A 14,711-nucleotide genomic window follows, 5' to 3' on the forward strand; every position below is an offset into this window, starting at 1 on the left:
CTGATGCCCAGCCACTTCTTTGAAAACCAACACCTTCGACCTGCAGACCACAAGCAAGGACCACGCCAGATGCACCAGTTGTGAGTCCCACATGCAGCATGCAACAATCCAATGGCACACATCATCACTCCTGTTCTGAGAGACTGTTACGACAGATGGAGCCCAAAGTCATGGGCTGAACAAATCGAACAGACATTTTAGAGGGATGGCCCATAGAACAAGGGTCTCTGTGTTTGTATGTGTTTATGTCTATATATATGTATGCGTGTGTAGGATGAGAAAGTGCTGATGCTAATGAGAATTGTTGGATCTGAGTATAATGTAAATGGTATAGAATAAGGGGTGGATAATGTCCTGGGTTTGGCTAGGAGAGTGTTAATTCTTTCTATCAGCCAGGGCAGTGCCATGTTTGGGAGTTAGGATGAGAGCAGTGCTGATAGCATGCAGATGTTTTAGTTGTTGCCAAGCAGTCATCAACTTTTCAGCTTCTCACACTGCCCTGCTATGAGAAGGTGAGGGTTCCCAGGAAGCTGGGAGGGGACAAAGATGGAACAGGTGACTCAAACAGGCCAAAGGCCAGTTATGTCAGACTCAGCAAAAAATGGGAGTAGAGATGGGGGAGAGTGCTGGTGGGGAAGGAATGCACGGTTCCAGGATGTGTGGTTTGGGAATGGTCCAGCTTCGGGACAGCTCTGAACTGTATGATCAGAGTTGTGTGGTTTGGAGAGAAACAGCGTTTCTGTATCCTCAATTTCGTGTATTTTGCTATTAAGTCCTCTATTGTTATTTCTCTCTCTCTGCTGTACTAGTAAACTGTCCTTATCCCAACCCATGAGGTTTACCTTTGGCTTTCTTTTCCCTTGCCCTCTCCCCCGACCCCTCCCCAAGAGACTGCTTGGTACTCAGCTCCCAGATGGGCACAAAACCATGACATCCTGCAAGCCTTACTCTCAGGAGTTCAGTCTCATGTACATAAAAAGGAGGCTGATTGACTACTTTTGTCACTAACTATCCTACTTTAAAAGAAGTATTAATGCTTATTCTCACCTTCTAAAATGTGATCAGATTCTTCAAATCCTTTCTTCACATCTCCCTTATTAATCCTCTTTATAGACTTGAAAAAGGACTTTTTCTCAATTGCTTCCTAGGACATATAACAAAACAATTAAGTTATCGTGGAAGTGGAGTGAAAACAAAGCTTCCTCTGACTCAAGAAGAAATATCCAAGAGAAAAAGCACAAGAACTCATCAGACACTAACTATGGTAATAGCCAAGTGACTTGACTTAAATATAAAGTATTTTTTGTCAACACGGCAATATCACAATAAATACATAGCTTGACAATCTTAGATTGTTCCTTGTGACCCATTTTACATTAAGGACCCAGACCCTCCTAAGTCTATAGCCAACCAGAGCTATGACTTATGTTAAGCATTGTCCATAGTCCAGAATGCTGACAAAGGGAAGGGGGGAGAAAACAAAAAGATGAAAAAAAAAAAAAGAAAAGAGAAAAAGCAGAGATGGAAGGAGAAATCTAATCTCTCAGATGAAAACTTTGCAGACATAGTTCCCTTCTGAGCTAGTATACAATAATCTTGCATGAGGAAGTTTTACAAATGAAGTTCATTTTTGCTTTCTATAATGAAAGACATCCACAGAATGGTCAAACAAACAAAACCAACAAAAAACTCCCAGTACATTGTTGGCTCAACTCTCATCTTGCCTGGTTCAATAAACAAATAGAAGCCTCAGAAAAGGAAAATTTCTCACACTTTGTTTGTGAACCCACAAATCATGCAAACAAACCAAAATGTCCACATATGACTGTACTAGTGTCTGTACTAGACAATGCACAGACTCTGTATTTGACTGAATACAATTCACATTACAAAACACATGGTATAAAGTACTGATGATTGAAAAAAATAATTAGAATCCCATGGTTCCAATCTCTGCCCAGTAAAACTGACTTCATGCTTTTTTTCCTCACTTCTAGATGTAAATACTGTATATTTTAATTTGCTTTCACTGTCACATAAGGAAATGTTGTTAACAAGCCTTCTAGTTAAAAGAAGGCACAAAACAATCACAAATCATTGAGAGTAATTTCTTCAGATTTAAGAAAAGCCATTTAAGAGCTGTGTCCATACAGTCGGTGGAAACGATCATAGTGGAGAGTGAACTCTCGAAAATTAAATTCATCATCTTTAGAAACTAGACAAGTGGTCTGCAGAAATCTCAGGGAAGCAGGTGGCAGAGCTAAGAGATGTTTTCACACCCTAATATTGAGTATTATAGATCAGAGAATGAAGAATGCATGAATACCAATGAAGCCAGCAGAGTCATACCAGAGAACACTAAAAGCAAGTACCTGTGGGTAAGAAGGGAACTGACAGTAACCTTGTTAATTTAGGGAAATTCATGTTGAGCACAATAGATCTACCAAAGTTTGCTTCATTTATTTTAGCTTTAAATAACACAGAACAACTCAACCTATTCAGAATCAGTACCACAAAGGTGTGTCCTCTTTTCATTTAAATATACAGATTATTCCTGCTGCGCCCACAAAGGCTTAACAAAACGTATGGTGAAATCACCCCATGTATGAGAGCGGAACTAGAGATCAGCAGGTCTCAGCAGATCTGCAGAAGCAGATCTGGGCCATCTTACCTGCATTGTGACAATAGGTTTGAGCTCTTCATACTTAATCTTGATAGCTTTAGCTGCTCTTCTGGAATGTTCTTGAGTGTCTGCAACCACTGCACCGATGATATGACCAACGCAAGTGACCTACAAGCAATGGACCCAGTGTTATTTGGCGTGTATTTAATGCACTAACTGAAAGGCTTGTAATTCTCTTCATTTTGCACAGTTTTTCATCTGTTTATTCAAAATGATCTATTTTAAACCAGTTGAGGGACAATGATCACAGACAGCAAGGAAAGGAGTAAGCCTGTCCCAACAGCCTGCAGCTTAGAGGAAAATAGTGCAGATAACAGAGGAGAAGGGGTACTGTGCAAGGGGACTCCGGCACCAAGATTTCAATTGACTTGTGTTCAGCCAGGATTTATCTCTGTATAGGGTAGAGAACTTCTCTGGACAATACAAGAAAACCTATCTCCTGGGCAGTGTAATTGAAAAAGGCTATTTTTAACCACATACCTCATCCTCAGCGAAGACAGTCTCGTCATTAAAAATGCCAGTGATGTTACTGCCAGGAACATCCTTGGCGGAGACAAAACACACAAACCCAGGAACACTCTCGGCTTCAGATGCATCTATAGAACTAAAGAAGGGAAGAGAGACAGCATTATTAACAGTACTTTTGGTTTTGTAAGTGCTTATGAGATAACAGTATATTTTCAGGCCTGATTCCCTGAAGTCTGGCTATGCAAAAGAGAAGGAGTTCACCACATTAAGACTGTGTGAGACCAGAAATTGAAAACTATGCTGGTTTTCTTTGGAAAGTTCACTTTGCCATGCTTCTACGATAAAGCCTCAGAAACAATCTGCTGACAGTTTCCCTTAATTAGAAATACAGAGGCAAATGGTTTCAGATTTACACCAACCAAAATCTGATTCAGACAAAGTGGAAGTTTTTGGAGCCAATGTTTTGACCAAGAAAATTATGTGCTGAGATACTTCTGTCACCTGGTGAAATATTCGACCACTTCTTCTGCAGAGCAATACAGGTTCACAGCTCACATTGTGAGTGCACAACCCAAATGTAAGAGAATGTATATGCTAACCTATAGAAAATACTGCATATTGTGGTCATAGGCACAGATCTGATGTGTTCACCGTTTCATTCACACTGGTAGTAGTAACAGTACTCGATGTGCTTGCAGTGCTCATCAGTGACCATGCTGCAATTCTCAAGATTTAACCATGTCAACAGAGCAATTTCTTTCATAACCAGGGAGTTCACTAACTACATCTGTACATCCATGACCACAGTGCTGCCTGTCCCATGTTGCACCACTATGGGAAACCTAAACAGGAAGGAAGCATCACCTAAAGAACAAACAGTGCATTGCAAGGCTATCAAGGATGTAAGCACTACCAGGGATGGTGAGGGTCAGTCAGTCCCGCAATAGAACAGCATTAAAACTCATATGACAACATAACTCCAAAAGGCTAATCCTAGTGGTTTCTAAGTCAGTTACCTTGGTTATAAATTGTGCATCAGTCTTGCTCTGTGCAGATATTTTCAGAGACAGCTGCACTTCCAAGTGCAATCTACCTTGCTACAGCCAAGCACAAACAGGTCTACATCTAATAGCTGAAGCTAACTCAGGAAGGGACTGTTATGCAGAAAGCTTGATCATAACTGGTACAAAGAGGGACCTTGCAAGGCAAAACCCAGAGGACTCACACAGCTGACTAACCAGCCCAAGTGCTGTGGCAGAATTGCATGTTACAACCTAAGATTTGTAGGCAGATAAAAAACCACTTTCAAGCTGCATGCTCTGATTAAAGCGACATCTCCTCAGGCATTGTGGAGCTCTACCCTGCTCCTTTTTAATCCTGCATGTTTGACTACTAGACCTGGGACATGCAAGAAATGTTGCCTAAGGCTGAGGGCTTTGTGCTTCAGCAGAGCTCTGAGTTCAGCGTTAATTCCCTCATATTCCCACTGGCACAGACTCGCAAGCAGCTGTGACATATACCGGCTGCCTCCATGCAACAGAGTGCAAGGAACTGGAGTTCCAACTAATGCAAAAGACTACCTCACCAGTAATTTGTCAGTGTTTTCTAAGAGTTGGACACTTCCAACACTCAAAACTCAGAAGTAGTACTTACAGGATCTTAGCATGGGCTTTGGTACTAGTCACCAGCGTTAGATACAGCTCGTTCTCAAAGTGAGGGATATCATCGCAGTAAACGGCTTCTCCACATGCTTGTTTGGCTGCTGAAAGGTGCACCAGAGGCCGGCCCACCATATCTTCAACTGCCTGCCCGCTGGGCACTTCCTGGAGTAAAACAAATGATGGAATAGTACTGGTTAGATTGCAGGGGACAGAAACATTGATGGGAGAGCAAAAGGCCCAGTGAAACATTCTGGTGAGAGGGGGGATGGGATGGGCGCTCAGTCCTGTGCAAGGGGAAGGTATACAAGATGGAGTAACTACACAGAGGGGGCTGTAGAGAATGAAATGAAAGGGATTTAGTTTTTGAAACTGCTATGGAAGAGAAGGGTTTGACATCACAGCTTGCATAAAGGCTCAAGTTCTGAAGCTAGCTTCTACTATCAAAGCTGAAGAGAAGAGGTTGTTAACAGAAAAATAAGGAAGAAGATATAACCTGAATCTGAAGCTCAAGAGATTCAATGAAAAGTAGTCTGTAACTGAAGGAAAAAAGGAAGGCAATTTAAGTTTGGATATGGAGCTGGCTGAAGGAGCAAAGTGCTATGCACAGTGATTTTTACAAAGCTGCACACATCAGGAACAGTCTTGGGCCATGTCAGGAGAGAACACTGTACCCTAAAGCAAGGAAGGGACTGAGACCCAAATAGGTAATTTCAAAATAGGAATGGCATTATAGAAGTTCATGTATTGCCCATACTCAGGGAGACAAGAAGATAAGTACAGTTTGAGCTACAGAAAAGCCCGGGCCTAGATCATGCAGGTACTGCTACTTACTTGGAAGAGCTGGACATTTGCAATGGGATCTTTGTGAAACAGCTCTGTAGCACTGATGTAGTTCGAGGGGACACGCTCACACAGATTGGTCTGCCAGAAAAATATTAAAGGAACAGTCACCTTCTTTGCCAGTCCCTTTCTCACATTCCCCAGTAGCCCAGAATATACTCCATTCTCCATCCTCTGTGATTTCATCTTTTACGGAGTGAAGCATGTGCAAAGAATAGCCACAGACCCATGAGAGCATGTAATGCCATGGAGGGGAGAAGTCCAGGAATCCTCCTGTGAACCCACAAATCAGCATCAAAGAATGATTTAGGTTGGAAAAGACCTTTAAGATCATCAAAAGTCCAACCATTAACCTAGCCAAGGCCACCACTAAGCCATGTTGCTAAGCAGCACTTCTATGCATCTTTTAATACCTCCAAGGAAAGTGACTCCACCACTTCCCTAGGCAGCCTGTTCCGGTGCTTGATCACCCCTTCAGAGAAACCTAAAGTAAACCTCCCCTGGCATGGCTTGAGGCCATTTCCTCTTGTCCACAGCAAGATGGGGATGCTACGAGGGAGGAAGCAAGTAAGAAGACACACTTGTCGCTGTCATGCAGGTAAGGAGTGAAGTAGCTCTGGCAGCTATTGCAACATGGAATTTGTTATCAGATACGGCTCTGCTTGAGCCTGAACCCTCCCTCTGACTTCCCACCAAGACAGCACATAGAGGTCCTCCTTCTCCAAATCTGCCTTCCCTAGCAGCACTCACAGTGCCACTGTGGTTCTTGTTCAGTTTCTGAAGGACCGTTAGGTAGAACTTGAAGAAGAAGCTGAGCGTGAGTGTGCGTCGGAAATCCACCATCCCACCAGGCGCAGAAGGAGACAGATCCATCTCACTCGCCAGTAAGCGGCAGGCATCCTGCAGCAGCTTCTCATTCCAGTGTCTGGAAGGAAACAAAGGTGACACAGAGCCCTTGCTCAGCCCTAAATATCACCAGGGCAGACTAATTCTTCTGACACGGCAGCCCCACTAGCTCTTAAGCAACAACCACCTGTTCTATCTCTGTTTATAGTATGTCTGTCAGCCTTGCTCTCATCTTGGGCTCATGTCATCTTGGCTAAAAAAAGGTCAAAGCTGCTAAATAAGAGCCCAGAATTCTCAGTCCAGTTTGAAAGAAAGTAAGTTTTGTAGGTCATGCCACATCTATCTTCTGCCCACTTCAACTGATAAGTGAGTTTACCAAGGAAATGTCTGTCTGAACGAGGGACTGACATGGACTTTTGAGGGTAAGGAGTACTAGAGTAAGCAAGACACCACACGAAACAGCCTGCTGCAGAAGTGTAGCTGCACTTCTTCCCCTTGCAGCTTCTGTAGGCTATCAGAGATTATTTGAATCTGCACCATTTCAGTAGATAGCATTTATAGCACAGAAAGGTTCCTACCTGCCTGAGAGCTCCTGGCAGGTTTTTAGCGCCAGGACGGTTGTAGGAGCCATCCCTCCGTAGCTTAGTTTTATCTCCTCTACTTGGCTAGTGCCATCCTGGAACAGGACTCTCATCCCACAGGTCACAATAGCAATGTCATCCTCCCGACGGGACGCCTGCTTGAAAGCTGAAAAGTATTCACCCTAGAAGACAGGAAAATAGTTCTTTATTCTCTACTTTGGCATGCTCCAGAGTATGACCACGGAGAAGCTGTTAACCTCTCCCTGCATGGATGAGCTATTCCACAGAACTGTATTGGCTAATTCATCTTGCAGGGCCAAGTAGGACATGTTTGTTCAGGCAGCACTGGATATGTTCACATGACTCAATAATTAATTCTGATGTATTAGATCAGTGACTCTTAGCCAGCCTAAGGCTGGGTGGAAAATGAGCTTTGAAAGAGATCTGCTCATACCTGTAATGTTTTTTCCATATCTTGAGAGGAAGAATCGGGACAATTTTTTTTTTTTTTTTTTTTTTAAACATGAACAAGCTTACAGCTCCTCAGGAACTCACTTTCTCTCTCTCAGACTGCTAAACTTGAACTAAGCAGTTAAACTCATATCCAAGATCCCTTCCCTTCAGAAGTGTTTGCACTCTGCAAGAACTGAAATCCAATAATCACAAGTGCCTCAGAGTTCTATAATTGACCACACTCATTAATAAAAAACAATTTCAATCTTTTGCTGCAAATAAAATTGTCAGTAACTATCCTGAATCCTCTGCTGGTATTCGGAGAGCAAGGAAATTCTCTTAAGTGCAGTGACAACCACAACTCACAAAACTCAGCAGCTCTCCTACGAAGAGCAGCAGTAAATGCAAGTTGACACTCTATCAGCATACGCCGAGCAGTGCTGGCACCCTGGGGTCACACACAGTCAGCGTTTCCCCCTGCCTGTCCTGCAGATTACGACTGCTGTTCAGGCATCCTGTGGGCTGAGAGAGGAACTGGATCTGATGTCTTTGCACAGCCCTTCTGGAGGGTTTTCTACCAAGTTTCTAATAGCTTCGCCAAGCGACTCTGCACAGCACAGCGGCTTGGTCCATTATTTCTAATCAGAAGCAGACAGCAAATCTTTCACTATTGTAAAGAACAATTCCTCTGTTGCTGGCAATAAGAACAGTTTCACCACAGGCCCCTTTGGTGCACTGAGAACTTCGTACTGGAGATATTACTGAGGCATGTTTTATTTCCTGAATTCAAGTGATAATAGCAGAGGGCCATCAATAGCATCCTCCCAATGAGGACATTCTGCTACTTTGCCAAACACATCAGCATTCAAAGAGGAGAAAAAGTGGCCTCTTATTATACACTGCAAAGAAGATTGTAATAAGAGGGCAACATTTGCCTGCACTCCTTGCAAGACAACTTGGTTGTCTTGATACAGAAACCTGTGGGAGAAAAAGATGTTTTTCCTTGCTAGGAGTTTAGGTAAGGTAACCATCCCATCCACCACTCATGTCTGCCCTACCTCTTGGCAAAACAGTGGAGTATGTCTCCTCTAAATCATTCTCACAGGTTATTCTTACAGGAAATCCAAGCAATCCTTAATAATAAGAGTTGTGTATTAGGACCTAGATTACTCTCTCCTCCTAGAGAAGATACAACACCAGGTAGGAGCACATTAAGAAATCCACATACTCTAAAAGATTCATAGGCAATATATGGTCCAAGTTGTCCAGAGAGGTAGTGGAGGCACCATCCCTGGAGACATTCAAGGTCAGGGTTGATGAAGCTCTGAGCAACCTGACCTAGTTAAAGGTGTCCCTGCTTACTACAGGGGGGTTGGACTAGATGATCATTCCAACCTAACACATTCTATGATTCACAATTCCAAAAACATTGATTCTGTGTGACTTTTTCAGTCCATCACCATGGAATATAGAGATCAATAATGGATGAAGGTTGGAGGATACTAATTTAAAGCATAAACTAAAACTTAATGAGTGCCTTCTGTCTTCGCGTAGCAAAATTTGGGATACTATGAGCCTATGATGGCAATACTGAGCAGAGAGTAGATTAAGATTGTTTTCTAAAGATAGAAATAGTAGGCATTATGTTGTCAGGCTTTATTTTGTTTGAAAACCACTAAATGCCTATGTGATACAGAATAGTATAATCATAAAAATAAGTAAGTGAAAAATGTGAAAGAAATGAGAAAGGTGCATGTAAGGGACGGGACATGAAAAACTGATGTAATAAACTGAGTAATAATACAAGTGGTGCATAATATTTGTGAACGCTATCTGGGGTTCAGATAGTCCAGAAGAGAAAGAGGATAGTTAAATAAAGGATATGTTCATTTCTAGGAATGCCTTGTTACATATAAGATATAATCACAGTTCCAGAAGTCTTTGCCTGCCACATGACAGGCAAAGACTTCTGACAACTTCAGACATCCCCTGAAGAACTTTAGCCTCCCATGTTTGTGAGCAAAGATCAGCCAAGAAACCATGAAGAGAGTTCAAAAGTTTAGGTTTTTCAGATCAATAAGCTGCATATAACCTAGGGATGAAGCCATTGCCCTGATGGTAAACATTTGTTTTGTGAGATTGCCATATGACTCTCATATGGATGGAGGAATATGGTATTTTCCATTTATTTCCTCAAGCGCATTTCTCATTTTGGCAAAAAGCAATGTTTCCTGCAATTGTCACAAGACCAAAGAAGAATCACTCAGAAATAGATAGGAAAAGACCATAAATAAAATAGCTGCACTCCCTTAATGGCTAGATAAGAAATTAGAAGGGATAGACAAAGGATGTATTGGTTCCTTTGCATAACATGATGGCAGCTCAAGTAAAACGATATTTTTCATTTATAAAGAAAACATGTCACTACACTGTGAACCCTTGCATGTTATAACATGTAGGCTCAACTCCTAAAAAGGTGAATACCTTCACAGCCCTAAAACTACAGTATGATGTTCCCAACCCTAAAAGCAAAGAATAGTTTTACTTCTTTGACACTCAGTTACTGCTCACCCTGCTAGAGAATTGTTCAGTGTTCTGTTTCAAGGAAGCTTAGCAGGCTCATTTGAAGTTGCAAGCTCATATTGACAAAATGCAGTAATCACCAGTCCTTGTAACTTGAATTGTGTAAGGCAAGGATGCAGAAACTGAACATAACACTAGCTGTATACACTTTTTACCCTTTCCATTCACAGAAATTAAGCAGGAACCTCAGGAACCTTATGTTCCCTTTACTTCACAAACTGCTATAATCTTTGCTTCACCATTTTGCAAACAGAAATTAGACCTCTGGGAACATCATTTTGTCACCTTTTATCATTACCAAATGCACTCAAAAAGCTCCAGACAATAAAGTGAAATTTCTATTTCTTGCACTAGAAAACTTCTCGGGCTTATTACACTTCATCATAAATCCCAGCTCCCATTGCTTGTCAAAAAGACTACGTTGCTAGATTTTCACCAAATAATTTGCTTGCTTCCTTGTCCACTGGGGACTACATAAGCATTTGGAGGTAAGTCTTTGAGGAAAAAAAGTACCAAACCTTGAAAATAACACTCAAGTAACAGCATTTTAGCTCCATGAACATTAAGCTTACCTTCTTGCTGTAGGGTATTTCAACAGAGAGAAGTATTTCTTCAGGTTTGACTATTGTTTTTCTGTATCCAGTGAAAAACTTCTCATCCATAGTGATAGTCCGTTTGCCCTCTGTAGAGCAAGAAGATAAATGGATGGCAGATGAATAACCGAGATGAAGAATGGCAATACTGAAGGTGAAAACCTTCAACTTATACAAATCACTCTTGATATGATACCAGTTTTCATTTTTCTAGCCTCTTTCACCAAATCAGGGAGTATTTTCTGAGACTTACTTTGGTCCTTGTGGACTTTATAAGTTTCTGCCTACATATAAAGTTTTGTTCACCCAGAAACTGATCAAAGAGAACTCCCTCCTTTATCTAATTAAAACTGAGGCTCCAGGTGAAGCATTTTCAAATATTCCCTCTTTCCCTCTTCCTTAGCCTCCATGCAACCAGTACAAGAGAAAGTAATGAATCAGACAGTGCACTTACTTCATGGGTCCTATTTACAAAAAATTCTTCCTAAGAGCAAATACAAATTAAGCCATTTTCTTCAGGAAAACAAAACCAAACAGAAAACACCCAACCAAAAAACCACCACCCAAACAGAACAAAAAAAAAACAACAAAAATCCTCACAAGTTTCAATATCTGAAAAAGCCACAAGGATCAAACTATGCCAGTGGCAGGAACAATTTCATGCCCATTGATGTTCACGAATGGACATTTTCAACCAGCTCTTCACAAGGACACATCTATAAATACACACACAGTACCAAAGATTCATTCTGGCACAGAAATACAAAATTCTTTAGGAAGCCAACCTTAGGCTTAGTCTGGACTAAGACTTAGCTCTAGGACTTCAGCCTCAAAAAGTGCAAAACCCCTGAAGACTTAGCCTACGTTAAGCAATGTTAACTTTCATTTTCAAGTTCTGACCCAATCTAACAATGCACAGCAGAGGACTGTTGGCTATCCCACTCCCCTCAGTGCCACAAGGAAAAGTAACTTACCATTTGATACCAGAGTCAGCTTGCTTCCACTGGCCATTAACACAGGATTTAAGTCAGAAATTGGGCTTGCTGTCATTATGTTCCCACCAAGAGCCTAGAGATAAATATTAAAAAAAAATGAGAAGATACAGCCATAGCATCTTGTAATCCTGCATTACTCCATACACAGTGCACTAGAGGTGCGCTCAGACTGAGCTTGCTTTTATATATTCTTTTTGCTCACCTAGCAATTCTAGGCACCTAATGAAGTTGGGAAACAAACCCCATGAAATCAGTTGCTGTCCCAGTCAATACTAACATTTGCCTGAAACAGTTTTAGGAACAGTCTTTGGGTAATTTATCAAAACTATCTTATGCACAAACCACATATGTCCAACAATACACAATATACAATTCAGTCACTGTAGCTGCAAATAAGGGAAGATACTTGGAAGTATAAGAGCACCTTTTCACTAACATCCAGGAACCCTATTTTTTTGTCTGTAATACAAATGTCTGGCACAGTATCTTGTAGAACATGCTTTTGTGCTTAGTAGGTTGGCTCATCTGCTTGCTTGATTATTTTTCTTTCACTCTATGGAGTTTGAACACACCAAGCCCACCTCTTTTTTCTTCACAACTAGAGGAAAGTTTGCCAGATATGATGCATTAACACCATAACTACCATAATTGCACTGGCAAAACATAGCTTGTCTAGCACCCCAAATGCATTTTTGTCAAATTAGTCAAATCTCCCCCCACCACTTATGCTGATAACAGCAGTGGAAGACGTGGATGACTGCCATGTTTCCCTTGCTTGCTAAATCTGTGATATCGGTCTAGCACAGACACCATCAGAGACCCACATTGCTATCAGTTCCTGGGGTTGTTTTTCGTGTGCTAGCTTCCCTGCCTAGGTTTACTAATGGTCTCATGTGAGAAGCACAAGGCACACCAACATTGGATGAGGCACACCAGCTCCTCAGACTCTGCTTTTCATTGCAGTCTCTGATGCTCCTGAGTCACTTACAGCAACATTCCTGATCTGTGGCCCTGCGAACCACCGCAGCTGTTCAAGGACAGCATGGAAGACCTCTGCTTTGTGACCGGGAATCTCTGTCACCACTTTTTTCAGCACCTCCTCTACTGAGCTCAGGGTACAGGCAGCACCAAAGGTGATCCCTACAAACAAACAAATGAAAATAATTGTTATTCTCCCAGACATCAAGGTACAGGAGGACAGAACAGTGTCTACAAAGCTTAGCTGCCACTGACTTTGATTAGACAGCAGGGGTTAGAGAAAACATTCATTCACACTAGGATATTCTGTATGCACATAAACATCACATCCTTGGAACAAAGTTCACCTTCAAGTCACAGCTCATGGTGGTACTGCCTCTCAAATGACAGTAACCCATCAGCCCTTTGCCTCGTGTATTATGAGGAATACTGGCCTCCTATAAGGTATTAGTTTGTCCTTTGAGAAGTGAACTCCAACTCCTCTCCACTTTCCACACCTTCAACATGCCACCAGGCATTCAGTTGCACACAGTGCATTGTCCTAATTACTTCTATTTGTAAGGTCAACCTGTTTCCATGAAGATAAATGTAATATTTCACGTAGTCATTTAGATTGTCAAATCCAGCGTCCTTTCCCCAGTTACTGATTTTAAAAATTGTTCTAAATAGAAAGGTTTCCTACTGAATCCCATTATTAACCCAGTTAATATATATAAAACAACATGCAAAGAGATAAAAGTTATAATATACCTTCTAGTGAAAGCCCTCTGGTTCACAAATTATTTTTACATATTACTCGCTTGACTCCCTGCATGGGAGAGGCATTAACATCTATAGAAAGCAGTCCTTGATCTGGGAATTTCCCTTATATCCTCTGAGCAAGTCCCCTACTTACTTCATCCCGCCTATTTTTTGCTCACCTGTTTCAGTATGTTGAACAGAGCTCATTTCAGAGATCCATGCTGGTGCTATTATGACCGGATACAACATGTTCTTTAACCTCATTTCAATACCTTAAAGAAAAGTAAGGCTCTTTCAGTTACACACAGGCGACAGAGGGCTTAAGTTAACTGCTTCCCAATGAAATGGCAGCAGACCTGCCTATTAAGGAGTCAATTCATTGACCATCTGTTGCACAGATTAGGTGAGGTCACAGAGGCAGCAAGCTAAAAGCTGTTTTTCAGTGATACCATAATTCTCATAGGGAAGTTTAAGAGACTCTTTTGTAGGCTTACAATGACCTTAAATACATTGCTCACTATTTGTATGAACTAGCTATTGAATATAATCCTTCAGGAAAGAGCAATGAATACAATGAAGCATGCAAAGTTTGGGGATTGTCTCCTGAACCAAGTGCTCAGGATAACCGAATTACTAAATATGTCTGAACTCTCCTCCTCAGCACTTACGTTTGCAGAAGCATATAATTGGGGGGAGGGGGGGTGGAGAGAAAGCAAGATTTCAAGTCTTGAGAGTTTACTCACTCAAAAAAAAAATCTTTCAAAATGCAGGTTTCACAAGTGAATTCATTTGATTACAAGGACACTTTACATTGTGCCACTCCCCTCCTCCAGAAAATTAGCATTAAAGGTCAGAGGTCTAATTAAGCTTTTTTTTTTTTTTTCCCAACACAGCAAAGAACAGGTTAAAAAATTCACTGTGAGATTAATCTACCTGAGAGGAGAATTTCTTCCTATATACAGCCTGAAGACTGAACAGCTATTTGATAGCAGTGGCACAAAGGTGGTTTACATTTGCGCTGTTCTCACAAAATACCCCATGGAAAGTTTTCCCTACTGCCCAAAATAAGCATCAGCTCTTCCTCTTACCCACTTCTGTGTTCCCCACAACGAGCTTGGCATCAGGGTACTGGGATTTGAGAGTCACCAGTTCCTTGAGGGTTGCAGGCTGGATCCAAGTCACACGCTCACCTTTGAAACACATCTGCTTCTGCCCTTTGTTACTCTGAGTCTGAAAAAGTGAATTCAGACAGAGCTCAGACCCTATATTGAGCCAAGAATCCCTGCTCA

General features: G+C 41.6%; 1 protein-coding gene across 1 annotated transcript in view; it reads right to left on the reverse strand.

Moving 5' to 3' along the window:
• The window catches only part of XDH (xanthine dehydrogenase), a gene marked incomplete at its 5' end in the record, with an annotated part of 52,852 nt that overhangs the window by 20,941 nt on the left and 17,200 nt on the right, over positions 1–14,711 (reverse strand). The window contains 12 exons of the mRNA XM_084261971.1: positions 1,048–1,144; positions 2,672–2,791; positions 3,164–3,287; positions 4,805–4,974; positions 5,644–5,733; positions 6,403–6,577; positions 7,077–7,261; positions 10,688–10,797; positions 11,683–11,776; positions 12,692–12,843; positions 13,602–13,694; positions 14,511–14,652. Coding sequence (XP_084118097.1) covers positions 1,048–1,144; positions 2,672–2,791; positions 3,164–3,287; positions 4,805–4,974; positions 5,644–5,733; positions 6,403–6,577; positions 7,077–7,261; positions 10,688–10,797; positions 11,683–11,776; positions 12,692–12,843; positions 13,602–13,694; positions 14,511–14,652 — 1,552 coding nt within the window. The remainder of the gene's footprint in view (positions 1–1,047; positions 1,145–2,671; positions 2,792–3,163; positions 3,288–4,804; positions 4,975–5,643; positions 5,734–6,402; positions 6,578–7,076; positions 7,262–10,687; positions 10,798–11,682; positions 11,777–12,691; positions 12,844–13,601; positions 13,695–14,510; positions 14,653–14,711) is intronic.

The sequence above is a fragment of the Gallinula chloropus genome (assembly GCF_964237585.1).
Source record: "Gallinula chloropus genome assembly, chromosome: 3".
NCBI lineage: Eukaryota > Metazoa > Chordata > Aves > Gruiformes > Rallidae > Gallinula > Gallinula chloropus.